We start from the raw sequence: 25,149 nt of genomic DNA on the forward strand, positions 1-25,149 counted from the left end.
CACTGGACATAGATGTATTGTGTATATGAGGTAAATTCCTCTTCCTGCTTCACACAAAGGGATTAAAGCTAGGCTTTGTTGTTGACCCTCTTCACATGTCACATCTTCAAACACTTGCTTATGACCTGGACAGCTTTAGGCCACTTGCATTCAGAGAAGTGATCAGGAACCAGCAGTGTTCCTCAGCAAGTCAGTGGTAGGGCCTCTCAGCATCCAGGGAAATAGATTTTGGTACAGGCTTGATTTTATTTGTGCTTGGAAATAGCACGGCCTCAAACATTATGCATCCTCTGACCTTTGGCTGAGTTTAATCTTTTGTTTCACAGACATCCATGTTTCTTCTTTTTAAATATTTTAGGGGTAAATTCCACAGAAAGGTGGTTCTAAGTATACTTCCATGATCTGGCACATCTGCAAAAAAACAAACAAACAAAAACAAACTTCATTTTTCTTGCATTCCCTAGGAACTCTATTGGGTTCACTGATTTGAAAATAGAGCATTTTAGTGGAGACCTTGTTAAACATGCAGAGTTGTTTGGTATATAAATCATAAATGAAAGGCTTAGGATTGTGGCTGTTGCTGGAATTACCTGAACAGGTGATTTCTACAGCTGTTAAGTGAAAGTAGAATGAGGAACCCTTTATAGTCTTTTTGCCTTGCTCCTAATAGGTTAATTTTGTCACTTTATGAATTGCAAACTTTTAGGTTTTCCAGATTTGATGGGATCAAATGGTGTTCTCAAGCTAAATGACTGACATTTTTGCCCTTGGGGAAGCACCAGAAGTTAAAATATTGATGTATTTTAGAGTAGGCACTTTCTATCAAAGTTTAGAAAATAAGAAATAGAGATTTTTTTTTCCCATAATTGTTTCTTCTGCAATCTTGCAAAGGAATCTAAACCTCTTCTTTAATGGCCCTTTAAGATCACTGAATCCAACCCTTAACCCAACAATGCCACCTCCACCACTACACTGTTTTCCAAAGCATATCTACAAGTCTTTGATTACCTTTTAGGGATGGTGACCTCCTCACTTCACTGGGCAGCCTGTTCCAGGTTTGACCAGTTTTCCTATGACTAATTTTTTTTCCTAATATCCAATCTAAACCTTGCTTAGTGCAACTTGAGGCCAATTCCCTTTGTCCTTTCTCTTGGAAGGAGAGACAGACTCCTTCCTGCTTCACCCTCCTTTCAGGCAGTTCTAGAGATATGTAAGGTCTACCCTGAGTGTCCTTTTCTCCAGGCTAAACACCCCCAGTTCCCTCAGCTGCTCCTCATCAGACTAGTGCTCCCTATTACTGAGAAGAGAAAAAGTAAATATAATTTTTAAGCATTTAAAAAGGTCAAATTAATTATTTGAAATTAATGAACCCTAACAGAAAGCCAAGGGAGATTTTTATTCATACAGCAAGGCATGCTGACCAGGGTACTTGCTTAGAAATTTTTTCCCTTAGCAACATCAGGTTGATGATGCACTTCCATGTCTTAGTGCAACAAAACCACTAAGGAAAACATCCTACTTGACCATAGTTTATGAAAGTCAGTTTCCTTTATGAGCTGAGAGAATAGTAAAAGAATTGCCTTAAAACTTATAACCACAGACACAAAGTTAATATCATTTCAATGTGCCTCTTAAACCTGAAAAATTAAGGAAACCAAAACAACTACTCCATGACATTATATGGCATGAAAACAAAGAACCTGCCAGAACCTGTCCTCTGCTTCTTTTCTCCAGAATCTTCAGTTCTTCAATAATACAGTCTAGCTGCAAAAGCTTTTGTGAATATTTCTAGTCAGAATGTGCTTCAACAAAATATTACAAAAACCTGCTGGAAAGCAACAAAGTTCCCTTTCTGTTCTTCTTTTATGTATTAGCCAACTGTAATTCTCCTAGCATAATAAAGGATTGTTGTACCTGTTTTTTCACTAACAGTCAAGAGTGCATTTGCATGTGTGCATACACAATGCATCTCTGCATTCAAAGTAAATACAGGTGTGTTTGTTCATGATAAAGACACCATCAGGTGTTTTTTTTTAGATTCTGGTACAAGCTAGATTTAGATTACAAGATAAACTTAGATTGTAGTACAAGCTCTTGGCAATTAGTTAAAACCTCAAGGCTGTCAAGCAACACTTTTGTCCTCTTTCATCATAGGCTAATTTTGGAAGCACGTTTGCTAATAATCCTATTAATTGATTTGGTCCACTCTAGTAAACAGATTTATTTGTAGATAAACACTGGAGGCTGTAGGCTTTACATCTTTATCCAGTATATCATATTGGAGAAAGAGTTGTATATGGAATCACAGAATCCTGTTGGTTGGAAAAGACCTGTAAGACCATTGAATCCGACCATCAACTCAGCATTGCCAAATCTACCAACAAACCATGTCCCAGCCCCCACATCTACCTGTCTTTTAAATCCCTCCAGGGATGGTGAATCCACCACCTCCCTGGGAAGCCTGTTCCAGTGCTCAACAATCCTTTCTGTGACGAAACTTTTCCTAATATCCAATCTAAACCTCCAGTGGTGCAACTTGAGGCCATGTCCTCTTGTCCTATGACTTATTACCCAGGAGAGAGCCCAACACCCACGTGCTGCCTCCTCTTCTCAGGTGGTTGTAAAGAGCTGTAAGGTCACCCCTGAGCCTCCTTTCCTCCAGGATAAACACCCCCAGCTCTCCCAGCTGCTCCTGATCAGGCCTGTGCTCCAGACCCTTCACCAGCTCTGTTACCCTTCTCTGGACCTTCTCCAGCATCTCAGTGCCCTTCCTGGAGTGAGCGGCCCAAACCAAAGACAGAATTCAAGGTGCTGCCTCACCAGTGCGGAGCACAGGGGGACAATCCCTTCCCTGGTCCTGCTGCCACACTATTCCTGGTCCAGGCCAGGATGCCCTTGGCCTTCTTGGCCACCTCTGCCCAGCTGGCCCTTGGTTCAGCTGCTCCCAAGCCCTTTTCCACCAGGCAGCTTTCCAGCCACTCTGCCCCAGCCTGTAGCATTGCATGGGGTTCTTGTGGCCAGAGTGCCTCACCTGGCACTTTGCTCTCATTGAACCCCATACTGTTGGCCTCAGCCCATCAATACAGCCTGCCCAGATCCCTCTGCAGGGACTTTCTGCCCTCCAGCAGATCAGCACTCCTGCCCAACTAGGTTTCATCTTCAAACTTACTCAATGTGGACCTGATCCCCTCATCCAAAACATTGCTAAATGCATTAAACAGAATTTGCCCTGAAGAAAGGAGATACACTTTGCAGTTTTATGCAAAATGTTATTCAGTGGAATTGGCTTGATAGGAATGAAGAATTTCAGCAATAATAAGTCATTTGGGATAACTTGTTAATATTAAGATGTGATATTTGCACATCCATGATTCTTGAAGTCTATTTTTAGTATTTTCAGAAATTAGTGGATTTTCCCTGCTCTGAAAAGTTCAGGGATTTTGTTTATCAGAGTGATGGAAGACTGAAGATAAGAGAGGAGTTATCTGAGGCATGCTTGGGAGAGAATGTATGTCTTTGTACTTGAAAAGTGCAGCAATATTTTTGTATCTTGTGGGCTTTTTTTACTAATTCTAAAACCATGTGTTAAAAAGTTGCTCTAAGGAGATACCTTTTTTTTATGCAGACGTAATTTAGAAGTGCATTCTATCCCAGTGATTATGAATAGTCTTTATTAATAAAAAATTGAATTAGTTGTCTTAAAGCAAGCAACTTCTCATTTCTCTAGCTGGATATTGAATTGTTCTTGGTGGGAATTATATGTGCTTGGGTAGTAATTGTTTTTTGCTGCAGCATATTATATCTTAATGCAAGAACTGGCTTGTCTTAAAACATTCTAATGTTTTTTCCAGATGTTCTTTTGCATCTCTAATGAAGATTGGTTGACACCTGTGATTAATTCTGAGTGTTCTTAGCCTTTTTTGCTATTCTGTTAAATGATCAATGAGACAATGGTACTGTTTTCTTAGGCTCATCCCATCATGACTCTAATTTCCTTAGATTAGAAATTATTTTACTTTGAGCTTTTAGCATTAATTCTAACTGTACACTGTGCCAGTCTAGGTCCTTGCATACATTTATAGAGCTCAGCTGTGCTCCCGGAGATGGATGTCTTTCATTTTCAGACACAAAACAAAGAATGAAGAGAAAAGCTCAATGTGGTTACAATGTTGTTATCAAACTGTACAGATCCATTGAGCTCTCCTCTTAAGCCTTCCAGTGGTGAACTTGCAGCCATGGCAGCAGCACTGACTGGTGGAGATGGAGAATGTGCAGGAGGACAGCATGGGTGTGAAATGACTACGAGTGATAAGTGATGTGGGGCTTGTAGGACATCTGAGGTTTGTTTAATCAGCTGTATCAAGGAAGAAGCTGAAGTATATAGAGAATGGAAGCCAGAATAATACAGCCCTTCCAATAGCATCAAACCCTTCCATGCAACACTGAACATGGAGAAATTGGGCAGTGGTTGAGAGGAGAGCTTTTAATGAACATTTTCATACAGATTAATGTAATACAGTGCGTAATGTTGCGTGCAGTGCTGTATATCTTAGCTCCTTGTCCATTCTGTGTGTAGGCAGCTGTTGCTGTTGTGCAGGTTTATATGTGCATTCAGAAATATTAGCACCAGATTTATTTGGGAAATCGATATTTTCAGATGAGACAACCTTAATTTATGCTGTTGTTGATTTATTAATAAGTGTTTCCTTGTTCTTTCATATCAATAATAATAATAATATAATTTTTCACCCTGCTAATTTTTGGACTGCTGTGTAGTGCATACACAGGCATTACTCATGCTTTCCCTGGCCTCATTTCACTTCTTTCTGCTCTAATGCTTTTAGGAAAGTAAAATGAAGACCTTCATTACTTAAGAGACAGAAATGTTCAGTTTAAACATATGGATGGCCCATCATTCTGTAATGCTCCCTTCCTGTAGTTTTTAATCTTCCCATCTTCAACCACCTCACTGTTCTCCCAAGTGTGTACAGGTCTGTTTTCTTTTTCCTTTCTACTCTTCCTGGTGGGAAGCACTCCCTGGCTGCTGCTTTGCCTTGTGAGGGGGTGATGGCCCGGCTGGAGCTGCCCTGCCTGGCTGGTGTGTCCTGGCTTTGCAGCCAGCAAAGCAGCTGGCCTGGCCTGGGCTCCCACCCACCAGTGCAGCTGTGTTACCTTGCAGGGTGCCTTTGTTGAAGGAACTGCTTCTGACAAAAAAGTTCTTGTACTTTTCGAGCAGCTAGTCTGAATGCAGACTGCTGAAATGGGAGAAGGCAGCTTCTGACCTTGCCTTCTGGAAAGGCTCAATTTACAAAGGATGTGTTGAGTTCTGACCCCTCATGGGCCATGCGAGTGCAGCGTGTTGTTTTGAACTTTAGCTTTTTCTATTAGAGTGAAATATATTGTCTGCTATTATCACACTATTAAATTAATTTTCACTATTTTGTGCGTGATTTATTTGAGATTTCACTGGACAAAGCAGGCATCAGGCATTGACATTTTGTAAGATAAAACAGCATTGCACTTAAACCACATCACCTTACTTTGTAATGGGATGTAAATTAAAGTAATGCATCTACATCACCCTTCTACTTTGCTATTCTGAATAAATAGTATTCTGTTTATTCATTAAATTATGTGATACCAAGGACCATCTTGGAGAGTTTCCCAGTTGTTGCATGTGCTTTGGGATTATCAACTCAGAACCCAGATCTCATGCCTCGAGGGCTGCAGGATACAAGACCATTCTGGTACAGCCTCTTCATGTATTTCAGGTTGCTGTTTACATCTCTGGTTTTGCTGACCCCGCTCTAACACATAATTGGAAATTTTGACCTTGGTAACTGTAAGCACCTGTGAGAAAACCCTTTGACTTGCCTTTACTTGTTTTGTGTTTGTGTGGCTTGTGCTTTAAAATAACTAAACTTGCCCCCCCCCCCCCCCCCCCATGGAAATGCCCCTTTTAAAATGCTCTATCTTCTGAATTAAAAACCTTTTTTTTTTTTTTTTCCGAAGACCTCATGATGTTTGGGAACCTGAAATAACTGACTTGAGGTCAGGCAGCAGGTAACTGGCAGGACTGAAAAAGCAGTGTGCTTATTCTAATTCCCCGTGTGCTGTGCTGCTGGCTGGGTCTGTGTTCAGCCTCCGCTGAAGCAGAGAGGACCAATATTGTTAATGCAGCTCAATAACAACAAGAAAAAATTTCCTGCCCTGGCTGTCCACTTTGACTCTTCAGAGTTTTGAAATAGATGGAGAGAAGGGTGCAGAGAGCTTCAGCTTTGTTAAAGTTTATTTTACTAAAAGATCAATGTGTTTTTCAGTTAGAAAATGCCAGGGAAATGAATTGCATTGGCCTTCTGCCATGTGCAGTGTTCCCTTTTAAAAGGCTTAGTAAAGGAAAAGTGCCCGGTTTGGGAACATCCCTGGGAGGGGTATGACGTGCAGTCTCTTCTGGAGTTCTGGGACATCCTTGATGGGGATCAGAAGTGATCTGATCTTTGTTCCCTGGGAAGTCAGGTGCCAAAGCCACGGTGCCTCTGCCTGAGCCCCTGGGTCTCAGCATGCATTGTGTGTGGTTGCTGCCTTGGAAATGTCTGGGGCACACTTTCGTTATGTTTTGTTTTCTGTAGAAGAAACTCAAAGTTTGGTGATTCTGTGAGGGTGGTTTGGTTAAGTGACTGGTCTATTTTCATTAGCTGCAAAAACTAGTCCTGGAGGGGACTCAGAACATAAATGCAAGTATAAAGGTTGTTTTCTGTAGCCTTTTTTCTGAGCATGGCTCTTGAATACTGAAGCATGAGTGCTTCATGACAGAGGGGATCTCAGATGTTGGTGTAACGCTGATCTTTCTGTAAGCAACCTCTCTTAACCTGCTCTTTGTGTTTTGTTCTTATCAAAAGTTTAGTGTTGACTTTCAAGGACTGGTATGGGAAAAATGTCAAAACACTGATTTTCAGCTGCATGCTGCCTGCCACAGACATATCAGGGCTCAATGCACGTGGGCCAGCCTCTAAAATATTTTGTTGCTGATTCTTGCTCACATGGAGGACTCTTGGGACAGATGGCCCCTCACTGTTGATGGTTCGATTACAGCGATCACCCACAGCTTCTGAAGAGTGCGAAGAAAAGAAATTGCTTTCTTTGTCAAGGTGTTTTCATTTCAATTCTCACCCATTAGCCCTGTTTGGTTAAGTTTTGAATTACTCCATCAGGTGACTGATGAGTTTTATTTTTCCCCCTGATGATATTAAAATAGATTTGGGGTTAAGATGGAAAGGAAAGGCAAAAAAAGATTTGTGCTTATTGATCTGTGCTCCTTCATCTTTGTTCTGGCTTAATCTGTCATGAACAACAAAGATTAAAATGCCTACTGAATCCAAATGTGCTAGAAAATACATATTTTAAAATCAAAGTCTTTGAACTGTTTACATATATAGCAAAGTGTATGTCTGCTATGGCTAGCCAACATGGTTGTTAGGATTCTGGAGCTTTGTGTAACTAAAGTTTGTGATTATTTTCATTTACATATATAAAATTATGAAATGTTGGTTTATATAATTACAGCTTTTGAAGTTAGATGTGTTTCAGCTGTAGTGCTGGAGATGTTCAGAGAAGTAGGAATCTTCCAGGCCAGGTCCTGGTTACCAGTGCTGTTCTGCTTCCATACCTTCCTACCACAGACAGTAAGCAAAATGTGAAAGGCTTGAATTTCATGTAGAAAATGCTGTTTGTATTTGGAGAATGAAAAAAGGATAAAGAATTTGAAACTATGCATTTATAATGTACTATTTGTGTATATATTTATAATGTACTATTATGTACATTCTTTCTCACACATAAGCAGAATATCATTGCACAGTTCCTAGTCTTGTTTCACAGCATAATCATAGAGATGGGGTGAATATATGATACAGTAGTTAATTTAAGTTTTTAGTTAAATAAAATGTCATAAATAATCTAGAATAGAACAATGAAGAGAGACTCTAACCCCTTCTCCCTGTAGCTGTCCCTGGTTGTAAAGCCAGTTGCAGCGGGATTGCTCTTCTAAGATATTATGTATTCCACTATTGCTCTGGCCTTTAGGTAATTTCTCCCTGTAAGTTGTTGAGTAATAGGTAGTTACTTACCTGTTAATTATTGAGTAATCACATTTTACTGCTTGTGCTAGGCAGTATTTAAGGCAAGGGGTATAATTTAGTGGAAAGTCGTGCTGTCAAGTACCAGCAGTTGGGCTGTGCCCAGGATGTGGTCCTCACCAGCGGAAAGTGGAAGGAATGTTGCTGCACTGTTCAGGCAAGAAGTGATGTAAACAGATAATCATTATATCTTTGGCCAAGAGGGAGTTCCCCTGCAACACTCATTTTTTTCTTGAAGCAGCTAAAGACTGGACTAATTTCTGTTTTGAGAAAAAAAAACTTGCAGAAGGATTAGGCTTTTGGTTTATTTTTTTATTGCTTTAATTTATTTTTTAAGGCATGTTAACTTTAATGTGATTTGGTTTTCTATTTTTTTTGGAAAATGTCTGTCAAAAATGGCTTGGATATCACTCTGTTTTCTGCAATCAATCACTTTGCTTTACAGGGTCACATATATGCCTGGTTTCATGTCCAAGCTGATTCCAAATTTGTTTTTCTTGGAGTAAATCAGGAGGCAGTAACTCAGGTATTCATAATGTAAAGAGAATTAGTTTTTGTCATGTGCCAAAAGCTTTTTTATTTTTCTATATGCAGTGTGCGTGTGCTCCACAAAGCAAATATAACAGTGCAGTCTGTGAGATAAAATGGTTCTCTCTGGTCAGACATCACTGATGTAAAAGGGCAAGTGATGGTCCATTTCTGGTGTACTTGGCAGGACAGGAGTTTTGCTTCTTCCTAATTTACTTAGTGCATTTTGCTTGGTAATAATGTACTTGAACTTTTCTAGATCTTTCTTAAAATCAATATTGCATATTTCTTAATATAGGAAAATTTCATGTACCCCACAATAGTTTTTAAGAAGTTTAAGTCCTATATCTTCATTTAAAATGAAGAAACCCCTGCATAATGTTGGTTTGCAAGGGAGTTTGGTAAGTTACTTTTTCATTCTTACAGGGAGGATATAAGACTTGTGTTTGCTTGTGAAGGTGAATGCTCTTAGTCTTACTCTTTTCAGTATGGTTCATTTCAGTAGATCTGAAGGAGACACTGCCTGTCTCCTTTAAATTTCTTTAAACAAGAGACCCAGGGACAGCAAAACTATTTTTTTTTTTTGTAAACCCTCCTTAAACATTAGGAATGACTGGAGACATACGTGATGCCCACTTGCTTCTTCTTCTGCTGCCTTAGTTCTTAGGTACTTGTTCTCATGATTCACTCATGATTACAACTTAGAAGTAGGAAAATAAAGACTAACACAGCTTCTAAAGATATGCAGTTGTTTCCGTACTTTACAAAGTCATTCTAAAGACTTAGTATGTAAAAGAAACCCCTGCTTATCTTGTGAAGGGACCAAATAAAGGCTGAACATACTCATTTTTATCTGTGCACTATCTGTGCAATGAACTCTCGCCCTGATTAAGATTTTAGCCTGCGGCATGGCTAATAGCATTGCAGCCAAAAGGACCCTTTCTGTCTGTAGTAAGCTGAAATGACTTACTGCTCTGTCCTTCAGTGGGACAATTTCTTGGGCCAAAAGGGATTGACCTACAGCTCTGAAGATGTCATGTTGTGGCTAGAACTTTAGCCATCTCTCTGCCTTGTAAAAGGGGAAGAAGTACTTATTTCCTAGTTCAAGTGCCTTGCAGACAGGGAAATCTGAAAGACTGGAGGAAGTTTTGGGTCTGAAACCTGACAAAGTCCTGCTTCTCTACAAGGTACTTTGCTGAACCTTTCATGTGATTATTTGGGAGGTCAGTATTTGCACACTGTTCTCACCTTTCTGAAAACCTTGACGAACCTTTGTCACATAAGTTTAAAAGTAGAAATATTTGAAAAGAATTCTGTGATAAACTGTACAATCAGCAAACCTTGTGTGCAGCTTTGCAGTGCAATGTAGGTGTGTCAGATTCTCACACTTCAATCTGGATGGTGAGCTGTTAATGCCTCGCTGGGGTAGCAGTGGCCAGCACTGAAAAGCTGTGGAGTTGCAGCGATGGGATGGGGCTGGCTGAGCTGCACTCACTGGCTTCAAATGCAAATAGTTTTTGTGGGGAGTAGAGAACATCGTGTGTGTACGGTTTTTGTTAAGGACTGAGTGACTTATAGATGTGGATTGCACCTTTTTTTCATGTGTATTAGAAACAAAATTCTGGATTTCCACAAACATGGTGTGAGCACTGGGATCTTGAAATCATTTACTAAGTACTATGTGTTTATAGGAAGATGTAATTAAATTCTGAGCCAATTGATAAGTCCATGAGTAATTTGTGTTGCTTGTGACTTGGGAGCATTTTTCAAGCATACATCCTACAGAAATTACTTCAATTATAGATGCTGTTACTACAGTTAAAAACAGTTCCTTAGGAAAAGACTCCTCATGGAAGGAAGATGTTTTCATTTTGCCATTAAGGTCTTTGTAATTATGTTTCTGAACCTGATACAAAAATCACATTTCTGATTGGCAAATGTGCAATCCCAAAGACATACAGATAACAGCTACCGTGATGGTCACTGAGGCTAGAAACTTTTACTTTCCATTTTCCATTTCTCAAAGGTCAAAATTTAGCATGTGTTTGTTGTCTCTGTTGTCATTTAGTTCACACTTTACTTTCTGTGAGAAAAGTTGGAAGGAAAAATGTCAAAAGTCACACACTCCAAATACCACCTTTGATGTGTGCGGTGGGTACCTTCTATGCCTAAATAATTTTTCAATTTTTCAAAATGAGGCATAAGCTTTACAATCAGTTGAAGACAAGGCAGAGGCCACTGGTGTGGGTGAGGAAGAAGGGACAGGAGTCACTGGGCTGCTGTGCTGTGGTCATGCTGTGGCTTATTCTGAAAGGCAAGTCCCACCCAGAGCCCCTGAAGAATCTCAGTGTATTAATATATAGCAGGAAATAGCTGGAAAATATAATTACTGGAACTCGTTAATATTTTTCTATAACTGATGTTGTCAGTGATGTTGACGTTTTTGTCTTGTTCCTTTGCTGAAGTAGGAACTGTTTGAAATTGTGGAGACAGTTAAGGAAGGCTCACTTGTGAGTAAAGTGTGAGTAAAAGAGTTGAAGGTACTGGATTGTTAAGATTTGATACAGCTTTGTAAATACATTTTCTTTTGGTACATGATTTGTATAAAAGTGTACTTTAAGGTATTTTCTGTAGTGGCACCTTCATTTCCATATTATCTTTAACCTGACAGGTTTTAGGTTCCCAAGAAGTTAGTGACTGTTCCTTAGTTTTAGTTTTTTAAAATCAAATTGCTTCAATGTATTTTGCTCTTGTTCTTTCTTTTGATTTCTGATGCTTGGAAAATACTGTAGCTCCCTTCTTCTCCCCTTTTCCATGGCATCCTGCTCCTCTTCCTCCTGCTCCTGGCTGGTGCTCCAATTTGATCCCCCAAACCAGGGAGCTGAAGACCACTGCCCCTTCTGGCAGCAGGGCCTCCCATTGTACTCCATTTTTGGCACTTCATGTATGAAACTGTGAACAGGCAAATTTTCATATGATACACCGAAATCTTTTTTGCAAGAAGTCATTTTTTTATGCGAATGCTGCTTTTTTCATCAGATGACTTCATCTGTAAAAATCCTTGTGTTGCATGTTATGGTTCATCTCTTATTTTGTTTCTGAATCACTGCTGTAGTGATTTCGTTGAGTATTAAATATTATATTGATATGAAAGCATCACTAGAATTATTGCTGAGTGTTTCTGGAAAATTATTTTAAGTATGTAAGAGACCTCTGTTTTTGAACAAAAGCAGTATCGTAAACTTAGAGAACTAATTTTTTATTGCTGAAAACTACTTAGTCTAACAAAATTCATTCTGCTTATTGCTTAAATGTGTTTTTGTAATGCTGTTCCCTGAGGTAATGATAGATAATTTCAGATTTATTAATTACATTCTCATGTTCACATAAGGGGGAAAAAAAAATGTGGCACTTGTTTTTTCCAGACAAGAAAGAGGAACAGTCTGCAATAAGTTTTGCTTTGCTACCTTCCTTTTCCTCATATTTCTTTCCCACCCCCTTAACTCCTGGCCCCGGTCTCTTCTTTCCCTTCTACACTGACAGCTTTTTTCCAATGAAAATCTGTAGAGCATCAGAGAAAATATAACTGGAGGGATACTGAGCAATTATCTAGTCCATTCCTCTCTCCCAAGCATGACCAACTTTGCTTGGCAGTCTTTTTGTCTGTTCTGCTCGGTACAACCAACAGGGATGAAGATTCCTCCTCTCTCCAGAATATTGGACTACTTAATGAATCTGTTTCATTTTACCTTAGCTGTATTTTCCTGTCTGAAATATTTTCTGTTGCTATCCAAGAGAATTTCCCAGGATGATGTTTATCAGCATGAGTTTGTAATTTCTGTTCCATTACCAAATTGAATGTGTGTTAATTACCTTATCCTATTGTATTTTTGTGTGGCATTTGTAATCTGCGAGCTTGATGATTATGAAGAGTATTTTTTATTGTCAGTTTTTGGGAAAGTTACAAGCTAGAAAGCTTTCTCTTTTTTTTTTTTTTTTTTTTTTTTTTTTGTAGTTTAGACTGTACTACTTCTCTAATCCATTCTGTCATGAGAAATAGTACCTTTGTATTTTCTTGGATTTGTTGTAGAAGTTAAAGTGTGTTAGAAGTCGTTTTCCTGAAAATATAGATGACATGCTTTATGACCTTGTCTCTACAGGAATAGATTTTTGGAGAGGAATTACTTTGAGGATCTGCATATGTTTTCCTCTTGTCTTAGTGGGTGTCACAGTTGCCTGCATTTATCTTCCGGATCAGTTCTAGATTACACCTTGAATACTATTTTTTTTTTAAAGCATTGTTGTGACTTGCTTTTCTCTTTGTAATTGCACTGCACTCTTTTGGTACCTCAGCAAACCTTTCCATGATTGTCTCTCGTCTGGCTCGTACCAAGGGAGATGTCCTTTCTAATGCTTTAGGATATGGTGCAAAGGAATTTTCAAGTGTTACTGACAGGTGCTGAGATTTATGTCCTGGATGTGGTAGGCATAGAAAAAAGTGCTGTTTGTACACGAGAATATCCATTTACACATGCAACAGTATATATACATTTATACATATACCACACAAACTATTTTATTTCCTTTTACTGCTACATTTACTTAGAATTGGTGCAAACCATTTGTCCTGAAAAGTCTGTTAGGAAAAGTGAATGAGGAGAAATTCAGTAGCTCCTCAGCTGACTTTAACAACGGTTCTCATCCTCTCACCCATAAAATCAGCATAAAATTGACCTAACATTGCCAGATCAGACAGAATATCTGGAAAGTAATCCTCAGGGGAAAGAAAATTCAGTCTTTGTAAACCTGAAGATAGAGTGCATACAGTTGCAGAATCGGATTACGCTTTCTCTTTTTATTTCTAAATCAATCTAAAGAAACCTTTTGTTTCTTCCTCTGCAGCCCTTTTGAGAAGTTGTCCCAAAGATGTGTCAGATGCTTCCTGAGCCTAGCTCCAAAAGCAGAAACCAACATAATCTTTTGAAAAAAACTCCAATCCCAGACTTGGATAATTATCATAAAATCCTGAGGCTTTTTAGAGGTGTTAGGGTTTGGTTTCAGAGAGTAAAGGCATAAAAAGAATATAGTAACTTTTCTTTTTGAAGCACAAGTCACATCAGATTTTCTTACTTAATAAATGCATGGCAAGTACCTACTAAAATAACCTGTTAAAAGCCAGTAAAAACATTTGCAAAACCCAGCTCAAAGCAGTTGGACAAGTCTTGAAGGCATGTAATTTTTGCTGAGTGTAGCACCGAATGTTTTTCTTGGATTGAGTTAGGAATATTTTTTTTTAATGTTGGCTCTTTTTTGTTTTCATGAAGGAATATTAAAAGCATTGTTCTTCCTTGTTTAGATGGCATGAATTTAATCATCCTCTCATGATGTAAATATCCTTTCATGATAGGAAAGTAAATGTTGTTATACCTGTAGTTGAGCAAACTGGAATTGATTTTAAATTTGTTTTACCATTTCAAGTGAGGCTGGAGTAGTATGAGAGAGCCTTAGTATGAAGTGAAGATAGCAAGATGAGCAGGACACTAAATTAAAGTTTTAGGGGTTTATTGTCTGTTGTGATATCAGGGCACCAAAAGAACTTATTGAAGCTGTTGATCTTGTTGCCTGTAGATAAAGGGTGGCTCTGTGAAATGATGTTAGCTCTGTTGGCCCTTCATTGAAGTGTAAATTTTACCCATGTTTTGACCCCAAACCCAAAGTTTTGCTTAATTCGGAGATTGTACTTTGCTCATGACGGTGACCTTTTAAAATAATACCCGGAGGTTTTGCTGTTGCGATCTGCTTCCTATTTTGAAGCCCTGCAGTTACATTTGCGCTGAGGAGAGTTGAACAGAAGAACTTACGTTTCTGTCCGATTTCAGAAACCTCAGTGATTTTGTTACTGTGTTGCTAAAGCATTCACCATACTAAATGTTTCTCATGTAACTATACTTCACATCTGCCAAAATCATCTGCCTGGCTTCACTGCTGGGAAGAGGTGATGTTCCTAAGCTCCTGGCTGGTGATGCTCTGGCAGCCTGGCGTCACTGCAGCGTGGTCCCCTCACCTCCTCACAGGCCACAGTGCTTGGGTTTTGCAATAGAGGCAGCTATAAATGGTACTGCAAGTCTAGGGAAGTTGTGAACAAGAAATAGGTGATAAGAAACGGAACTAGAGGCAGCTGCTACCCAGCTTGTATTGCATGAGCTGTAGCAAATGCTTGATGCTGGAATGCTGCTACATGAAGCAGTCCTGCTTTTTTCTTACCACAGCTCCCTATTCCCCAGTTTTTCTTCCTTTTTTTCCTATTGCAAACCCAATGGTTTTGAGGAACTGATCTAGTTAACACTGCCCTGAAAAGTTTCAGACAGTTGGTTTGATCTCGGCCAGTTCCCTCATCTGGCTCTGTGTAGCTGTCACAGTCTGCACCAGCAGGAGACAGATAGTGCTACAGCTTCACCAAGTACCTGGTAGTGGCAGTGCAGAGGGATTGCTCTTTCGAAGAGAAATTTATGCTTGAAATGTTGGTGGACATATGGCATTAGATTTACACGCTCTGTTGAAGTGTTTTTTGGATTCTGCAAGTTTTCAGTGCTTTTGAGCAAGTAATTTAAGGATTACTTAACATCAAGTATTTGATATGTTACCATACTTTCTGCTCCTTGGCTTTATCAGGGATCGTTGTTGATACGTAATTGCTTTCTTTTTCATAATAGTGATTTGGAATAAAAACAACAGTTCCTTTACAGGATAGTCAAACTGTTTTTGTATCTGATCATTATAGAGATTTGCTTGCAATTTAAATACATAGAAATAGATCAGGAAGAAAGGTCTCTATTGTAAGTATCTGTATTTATTTGCTCTTATATTCTTACAAAATTAGCATTTATCTTTTGTTTTGTATCTGCCTTCAAAAGTTCTTGCTCCCCATAGTAATGGAGGAAGATTCCTTGTGCAAAATACACATATTTTATTAAATAATAGCTGCAGAACCCTTCCTGGGTGTTCTTAGTGGAAAAAACAAGCTTGTCCAACAAGTAGAGTCAAATGCCTCAATTTTTATTGAAAATCTCACTTAGATTTACATTGAATAATTGGGTACAGATTAGGTCTAAGTTGCATTGAGTTGATTGACAAGTTGAATTCTGTAACACGTTTGAAATGTATGTTCTGCTGTTGGCTTAAGATCTGGCCTGGGGTGAAGGAAGAATGCTGACTTTAGTCTCCAGCTCCTGGTGGCTGGGCCAGTGGCAAATGTACACGTGAGACGCCTCCGTGCTGAGCAGTAGGATTTGAGATCAGCAGCTGGGAATGGCACCACCAGCAGTGGCATTTCCCTTCTCATTAAATCTCCAGTTTGCACCAGCAAATTGATATATAGATAGAACCTGAAGAAGAGTAGAAACCTCTGTACTTTGCTGCAAGTGGAAAAACCCTGTGGTTCTGATGTCAAACATAGCAATGAGAAGGAAGTTTCTGAGTTACCACGCAGCGTCTGAAGTGGAAATCTGAAGAGTTTCCCAGACGTTTTTCCCTTGGAAGACTGGGTCCAGCAGCTCCTGAGGCAGACAAGAGGTGACAGTTCCCATCAGGCAGTGTTCTGGCACTTGCTGTTGTGCTTCTCCTTTGTTTTCCTGCCCTCGGGCACGCCGAGCTGCTCTGGCTGGGTGGTCAGCGGCCGGAGGATCTGCCTGACCGCGCTGGGGCACGAGCAGCAATTGGAGAGCTCCGCTGCTGGTCCAGGATCCTGCTCTGCCCGGGTCTCCCTTGCAGGAAGGTGCATCATTGCACTTCTAGCAGGTGGACAAACACTGCTGCTAACCTGTTGTTTAGAAGCCTGTGAGGCTTCCTGAGTGTTTGTGGCCGTGTAACAGTAGCACCTCCGGAAGGGTTTGTATCAAAGGAGGTTAAAAGCTTTGCAGGGGGCAGGATGAAGATCATCTGTGTTTTTTGAAAGGTTTTGAAATTATTCCAATCATTGTGATTGAGGTTTTCAAAACAATATTAAGTGGGGACTAATATGTAGCCTAAATAACTGATTATTTTTATAATTAGCAGTTTACAAGATGTTAATGAAAACTCCGAGGTATCGAAATGCTGGTTTTAAGTGACTCTGAACAGTAAATACTGAAACATGCTAGCTTGTCTAAACTCTTCCTTGAGAATGCTGCTTATATTGGTACTATCTTTAAAACCACAAAGGATGTTTTTCTGTACCTTCATAAAGGCCTTTTCTTCCCCTTATAATTTTCTGATATTTTTTCCTAGGATGAAAAGAGGTTTTCTGTCTCTATTTTTAATTGATTTAAAAAGTGAAAATTAAATGTGCTTAAAGAATGAGGTATTCCAGGAATAAAGAGTTGAATATGAAAAGAGTTTGGTACATTATAACCTGCTGCCATATGTAAAACAATAAACATACAGCTTCATAAATATGAAATAAGTCTTTTTAATAATCCAGTATCTTCCTTAGTTTTTAGATATATTTTTGCACTTGCCTCAAAGCTTGACGCTAAGCTGACCCTCTCTTTAATATTAATGTACTCTGACTGTAATACTCTGTTCCTTTGCCTCTGATTAATGCTGTCTGTCAATTATTTACAGATCCAGTGGTACTGTGGAAGTTCCCGGAGGACTTTGGAGACCAGGTTGGAAACATGAGATTGAACTTTTTTTTTAATGTTAGAATAATAATAAAAAAGCTCTTCTATTCAGCTGTGGAGAGGCAGATGCTAATGATAGCAGGGTGGAAGTCTTCACCCAACTGGTGGCTTGGTGATTAGATTGCCTCTGTGACAGGAATATGCAATAGCAGTTGTAGAGCATGGAATGTTGTGCTAATTCTCTGTATCCCCTTATTTTTGATATAGAGTATTTTATCAGGTGGTCCTGTTGGACATGCTGGGTTTTTATCCATTTTGTGATTGAAAATGTGGAAAAAATTATCAATAAAACTTTGAAAAACATCGATGTTATAAAAAACCACCAGATCAAAAAAGTTGAAGAGCTACCCATGTATGTCCTCTTAATGTCAGAACGTGTGCATTCCATTCCTTTAATCCTTTTCAATGCAAGATTTTAGATAGTTATTTAATAATATTTTAGAGATACACTAGTTACATGCTTGAGGGAAAAAAAATCCTCAGACCCTTATAAGAGACTGATCTAAAGTTACTGATTCTGAAAGCGTGAAAATCCTATGTTCTATCTATAATTAATCCTCAAAGGAAAGTTTATATATACAGGACTGATGGATTATTTCACTGTTTGTAGTGACAGCAAGCTATTAATTAGTGTGTTGGGGTTTTTTGCCCCATGACTATGTTATTAAAGTTATTAATATTAAAATTTAATGAAATTACTAAATTTTATTATTTCAGCAACTTCTACAAGAGTTTCTTGCATGGAAATATTTTTATTTTCATAAAAGAAAATACATAAAGCAACTAAATAGAATAAATATCTCTCTCTTAATGGCTTGTTCACCTCTTGTTTTTATACTAATATTGAGGCAAACATATTCTTCATTGGTAATATCACCACAGTGGATGATCTGGAAGTGTTGCTGTACAGAAGATGTTGATAAATTGATGTTTTTTGTTGGTTTTTTTTAATCAATAGTACAAGATTCTATAAAGCTAGCTATGAGATGATTCATGATGAAAGAAATAAATATACAAACATAGAAAGTAGGATCTGTGGTTAGGGAGTAGCATCAGTCAGAAATGTGCAGCCTGTAAAACAGTGACAAATGAGCAAAGTGTGTTGTTATATGTTCTCAGCTAGGCATTCAGCAAGTTTTGATAATTATTCTGGCTGCAGGATGATCATCTTCATTGTCATTTAAATTCTTTTTTTCTAGTTTGTTTTGTTCTTTTTCCCCAAGAAAGACTTGATCTTAAAAAAAAAAAAAAGAGAAATTATGTATGAAGAAAAATGGGAGCTTATTCAGCAAGTCGAAGGTTATTCAAAGAACAGCTGGTGTAGAAAAATGATTAGAAGATGAAGCCCACTAAAGACTGGAGGGGAATCATACAGAGATGCAGTAGACATACCTAATCTATAAACACCAGAGGCCTCAGGCAGCACTCTGCCTTTGGGCTCTGAAAAACCTGTGCCTGCACATTGTGTCTCAGTTGTGTGGGGTCTCTGGCATTTCAGGTAAATTGCTTGTATTCCTGGAAAACAGGGTATTTTAATCCTTCTCCTTGCAAGGGAAATTTTCCTATTAGAAGCACTAGATTTAAACAGAATATATAGCAGCTTCTGAAGCAAACCCCTGAGCCAAGTCATGAAGTGAAATCAGCAGAAGCCTTCTCAGCATGCGTGTATGCGTGTTGGACTGGGTAGGTTAGGATTGGAGACCTGAGTATCCATCAGATTTAATTTCTTTAAAAATCAAAAACCCACTAAAACTATCAGGGCTAATTTCCATGAAAGTTTGTGGGGAGAATGTTAAAGAAAAGAAAAGAAGAAGAATATTCTCTGCTCTGTTTTTCAGTCATTTCTATTTTAAATGTAAAATGTGTGAGTTAGTTTTTGGATGTATCCCAAAGAATCATCTTTCCTAAAATTGAAGGGCTGTCTGTTTGCACAGTGATGTGATAACAGTGGGCAAAATATTTTCCTCTCTTCCTGAATTTTTCTACAGTTTATCATGTCACCTTTTTGTTGCTTTCATAATGCAAAGAAAACTTGTCTAAGCCATTTTGACATTTTCTTCCTCTTTCTCACATTTCTCCTCTAAGTATGTCTGAACTTCCCAGTGCTTACTCATCTCTAATCTTCTGTTTTTCTTCTGCCCTGCCATTTTCTTTGATGCTGGTTAATATTCTTTTGGTTTACTTTTTTCTTAAGTATTGTCTTTCCAAATTCATGTTTTGCTGAACATCTGATCTGTTGTAGATGGGATGTAGATACTAGAGTTGATCAGGAAGAAGACAAGACCAGAGATTTATCGTAATTACTTACTTGCAGTCTGTCAAGTAAAGGAAATATTAAGGCATGGTTTTGGTATCACAAAAGAATTTTGGAAGATTCATTGTTGATTTCCTTATCTGCCATGACTGCAGGTAAACCACTTATTTTCTCTCTGGTAACTCCTCAGATGCCAGAATAAGAAAAGAGAAGGAAAAGAGAAAAACATAGAGTGGGGAAGGAAAAAAAGTAGTGCTTCAAGGCAGGAAATGAAAAATACTTCTCTTTGCCAGGAGTGTTTCAGAAAGTGTTTTTGCCTTTTTTTTTCCTATTTTATTTTCTTTTTTGAGGTGGGAGTAGTTCCATTTTTAGTAACACTCAAAACTATCAATGAAAAAATGAGCTCATGCTGGTTAGAATTCAAAGTACAAAGAGCCACACTACCATTTCAAAGACAGTATTTACTAAAAAGTGCCTCAAGAGCCAGAACAAATCTGTTTGAGACATCTTAGAGTTACAAGTTACTGTTGTACTGGCATTAGTGATATAAAAATGAGTTTGACAATGTGGAAAAAGTTGTGAATAATCTCAACACTGTAGAAAAAAAGTGAAGATTTCTGATTTGAGCATATATAGGTCTTTTGTGATTATCCTCCAACACTCAAATTTGGATAAAGAATAAGTTGCAGGCATTTAACAGGCTATTTTTTTTTCTTTAAAATGTATTTTGGATGTGTATTCTTAGAGGCACTGTCTTGTAGTATGTTCAAATATTCCCTTTATGAAAATTTCCCACGATAAAAGATCAGTATGTTTCTAATCTTGAAATTGCTATTTTGCTTATTCAGACTGGTTAAACTAGATTTTAATTTCACCCTTACAAGCCCTATTTTAAAGGAGAAGTCTGAAGAAAAAATATTATTGCTATGATATCTGGAAAAAAAATCCACTTGTTTTTAAGAAGAAAGTATTTTTTAAGGGCTTTAGGAAAGCAGTCCAAATGAAAACAGCACCTTGGCTTTCAAACTGAAGTACTTGCTGACTGTTGCAGAAGAAAACCCATTTCTGCAGAAGTTCATGTCACCTGGCAGAGCTGCGATCTGCTGGCACTGGCTTGTCTGCTCGTGGCAGTACAGGCGGTAGCAAAGCCCCACTGATGTCACACGTGTCCTGATGTCTCCACTGTGGCTCTGTTCATGTCTGTTCAGCAAATCAGAACAATGACACTCCCACCAGCTTCGCTGAGTTTAAACATTCCTGCGTGGTGTTTGCACAAGGAAGGAGGAGAGCAGGTGGTGCCTGGGCAAGAGGCAGGGCTGCTTTGTGTGTTGCCTTAACCTTTGGGGCATGTGAGGTCCAACATTTCTTGTCAATTTATTAGTTACAGGTATGTTTGGTATTAATTTTAACTGTGTAAGAATGCAGTAGGTTTTTAATCTGACTGCCTATTGGCCCAAAGTGATTTCTACCTGTAGTATGTGGTGTCCATTGAATAGTTCTCATTCTTTGCCCTTCTAATCACATAATATTTTCTAATTTCAGTCTGCATCTTCTCTGTTAGTGAAAAACATGTCACCAGGTAGATGACACAAAAAGGTAATATGAGATTGTCTTTCCAGAAGCCACTTTTGTAAGAAATATAACAAGGACTTGTTAACTGAAGATGTGGGTTAAGAAGGAATTCAGTCTCTGCATGAGACTGTTGGTTGAGTTGCAGATTTTATCCTATCTCCTCTTGCTTTCTAAGACAAGCAGTCTAAATCTGCTTTCCCATGTCACCCAAACCTGCAGATGAGTAATGAGTAAGGGATAATGCAGCCCATGTGAGGAATCTCTGCTGTTTTGTCTGAAGTTAGGGCAATGTCTTTATATTATTACCTCATATTTTACATAACATCTGGGTTTTAGTTCTACTGTATCACATTATGCAGAAATCACCACTGAATTGTGAGCTTTGTATCCTGCAGTGACCCAGACTGAAATCTGATACTATACATGTAAATCTGCTGGTTTATGTGAAAATATTTGTATACATAAAGATGTACAGGTGCATATGCAGTTGTTTAAAGGATAAGTCCTCAGAAGTACCAATATGTTGGTCTTCCTGCAGCAAAGCACCAATCATGCCCTTGACTTTCAATGTATGTTTCAAGTACTGAAAATTAAGCCTGGCTTAAATGAGCATCTGATTGGAGACAAAAGGCTCAGTTTCTTTCAGGATGGAATATTTGATTGAATGGATCGTAGCAGCAAATACATAAATGAGGTCATCATGAAAGAGATTATATTCTTTTTTTTTAAAGATTTAAATAATACCAAAAGTTGTTTTTTTGTTTGTTTGTTTTTTCCAATATTCTCAAGAAGCAAGCTAAAATCTCTTCTCTGGGTTAAATGAATGTGTGGAAGCCAGCAGTGAGATGGTGTGTTCCTCTGTGCTCTCTTAAGAGAGCAGCAGGAGCCCAGGAGGTATGAGGCTGTTTACACTCCCTCCAAGGCTGCAGGCGTGCTGTTAGGGGATGCATCTCACCAGGTTTCTGCATGCCATGGCTTTGTTCTTGTGTTCTGATGAGGCAGTAAATACATGTTTCAAATGTTTATGCTAACTAGATAGGTGCTTGCATTGTAGGATTGTTTTTATCAGGAAATCTTAAAAAGGATTTGGTGATTGTTCCTTTATTAAGTATGATTGATATTTGGGTGCATTGGTATGAGAAAGGAGGAATCAATTGAATGAAATTACTAATTTTCAGTAGTGTTTTTGTCTAAATGTTGCACACTATATTTAGTTAAGGGATATTTTCGAACTTGAATCTTTGTGGAAAGGAATTAGCCCTGCTGAGATGATGACAATGTGACAATTTGTACATTGAAAGGCAACTTTATCTGGTTAAGATAAAGTGATTTTTGTGAGACTTTGCATTTGGAAGAAGCTGTTTTTATTGAAAAATACTGTGTGTAAGGCCGCAATGCTTTTTGTCTATGCAACTCCCAGCTGATGGATGATCAGCAGGAAAACATTCAGAGGTATATTTATAGTTACTAAGGGCACTGTGTGAACAGAAAAGATCTGTTCAGTCCTGGTAAATATTCTGTGGAATAACTGCCCACGAAGACGTGCTGAGAACACCCAGAATCACCAAGACCCTTACATCATTCAAGATGTGAATATTCCAAGATGCTTTCTCAACCTTTTATTTCAATTCATCCCAACAAAGAATAAATCCTTAAGACTTTCGTTTTTTAATTTTTTTAAATTTTAAAAGGCCAATACAAAAAACTTGGTATGTCCTTGAAATTTTGAGGACAGGTGGCAACATGAAGTATGCTTGTTCTCAGAGTTGTGGGAGTTTTGTTTTATAGAGCTTTTAAGTTAAAAATGTTGAACTTGATCAGCATATGGTACTGGCTAACCTCATCTCTACCAGCTCTTTTGTTATCTTGTTATTGTTACAGGTCTTAATGACAGTTGTAGGCCATAGTTCTGGATGCAGGGGTTAGTCCACCCTGGGGAGGAGAGAGAGAAACAGCAGTGTGGATTATGGAAATATGAATTGATCTAAAAAGCAGCTCTCTTGTAACAGAATGGGACTCAAAGAAAGACTGGGGAGAAGCTGGTGAAAAGACGATGGAATATGATGTGAAAATGATCATTTGAATGCTTTTCTTTTCATTCCCAGCTGCTGTGTTCTGGTGAAAAGGCACACATTTGTATATCTTAAGGCTGGGTGAAAAAGGGCCAGATGAATAGAATTACTTGTTAGATATGTTTTCATTTTGAGTCAAATAAATTATGTGCATTTTAATAGACTGTCTGCATATGTTAGCCATTTTTAAAAATCATACAGCTGTGATATTGGGGGACTACATTTTGTAGAAGTAGTTTTTTTCTCTGTTTGCTCAAATAAGTACAGAATTAGTATTTGACTGTCCTTCAGATATTCTGTATCAGCCTGTTGAAAATAATTGTTACTGATTTGGCTTATTTCAAAGCCAAATCAGATTCCAGCCTATGGTGATGTGCCAAACCAAAAAGAAAAAATTAACTGATGGCTGAAGTAGTGATGACAATCGTTTGGAACATCTTCCAGAAAGACTGCCAAATTGTCATATGTGATGTTGTTGTTGATTGACCTCAGCTGCCCTCAGAATATTCCAGTCGAATATCCCCTAATTCCTCATTCTGGGATACCTTATACTTTCTTATCTGCTTCCTTAATACCCTCATTCCATTTCAGTCTTCAATTTGTTGCCTCTCTTACTTTCAGCACTGGTTTTGTGTCTCAGGCTTACTCTGCTGCACTTTTAGGAACATCCTGTCCTTTCTATATTAAGTACTGAATGTAATATTCCTGAACCCTGTATTTGGTTCTTGGCTCTTCTGCCTTTCTTGATGATAGTTTTCTGCAGAACTGGGAGAGCATTTGAGGTACATTGATTCACTGTTACTGCTACAGGTATTTGAAGTGTCACTTCAAATAATTTGCTGATATTTTGTTAAATAAAATACTCTTTTACATATTGCATATGTTAGGGAAATGGTTTGGGATCAAAGTGCATAATCCACATGTGATGAAATCAAGGAACCAGGCAAAGAACAAGACTTGATGGGACTAAAATCAGGAACAGGAGCAGCATGAAGAATGCAAGGGTGATTAGTGGGCTGCAGCTGGAAGGATCTAGGCTGCTTGGTTTGGGATCTTGGACCAGGAATAAGGGAAGGTGAAGCAGCTCCAGGCAGGTGATCAGGAAGGGAAATATGTTAATCCATCAGAATATAACTATTTCTGGTGCTCATTACTTCTGTGTAAGTTTACAAGGCATTGTGAGCTACCTGGCTGCTGTACTTTATATGCTTCTCCCCTAAGCAGAGGTGTTGAGTTTCTGCCTTTTGTGTGTCTGTTTCTGTGTGCAGTCATCAATAAATATTGGTTTTTAAGGGCTTTAGGAAAGCAGTCCACTTTTTTAAGGGCTTTAGGAAAGCACACTTGGTTATGAAAGATCCACATATGAGAAATCATCTGTCTCTGAGGCTACAGTGCATGCTTATCTCTGTCCTTTATCCTTCACTAGGCACTAATGACAATGATTAGAGAAAATTTACTGGACCAGTGAACACTCAGTGCACCCATTCTTGAATTCTAAACTAAATTTTGGAAGAGGGAAGACTTCATTCAATTGGTAGAGAATTCCTACTGTAGGAACAGGATTTCTGCTAATTTTTCAGTAAGTGTTGTGAACGCTAGTTTAGATTTATGAGTGTCTCCCCTGAGCATGGGCAGTTTCATTCTTCTGATCAAAGTGAAGGAGCTGAAAATCTTCTTGGCTGTAGCTGCTTGTGGTGCCTGGCTTGCTGGTGAAAGCTGCCTCCTTGTCTTAGCTGTTCAGAGTTGGCTTATGCTGTATCAGAGGTCGAAGCTAAGCTGATTGACAGAGTGCTGAGGTGGCTGACTGATGCTCATGTGCAGCACCACCAGCCTGCAATTGTTGCAGAATAATTGCTGGCAATAAAGCTGCCCCACAGGCTTTGAGCAGGGAGCTACAAGGTCTGGACAGGTCAGCTATAGGTAGAGTG

General features: G+C 38.6%; 1 protein-coding gene across 6 annotated transcripts in view; it reads left to right on the forward strand.

The window, feature by feature from the left end:
• Positions 1 to 25,149, forward strand: part of DENND1B (DENN domain containing 1B) — a 179,804-nt gene that overhangs the window by 51,502 nt on the left and 103,153 nt on the right. For all 6 annotated transcript variants that reach the window (XM_072932638.1, XM_072932641.1, XM_072932639.1 and 3 more), the window contains exon 3: positions 17,265 to 17,308. In XM_072932638.1, coding sequence (XP_072788739.1) covers positions 17,265 to 17,308 — 44 coding nt within the window. The remainder of the gene's footprint in view (positions 1 to 17,264; positions 17,309 to 25,149) is intronic.

This window comes from Taeniopygia guttata, chromosome 8 (genome assembly GCF_048771995.1).
Source record: "Taeniopygia guttata chromosome 8, bTaeGut7.mat, whole genome shotgun sequence".
In the NCBI taxonomy this organism is placed as follows: domain Eukaryota; kingdom Metazoa; phylum Chordata; class Aves; order Passeriformes; family Estrildidae; genus Taeniopygia; species Taeniopygia guttata.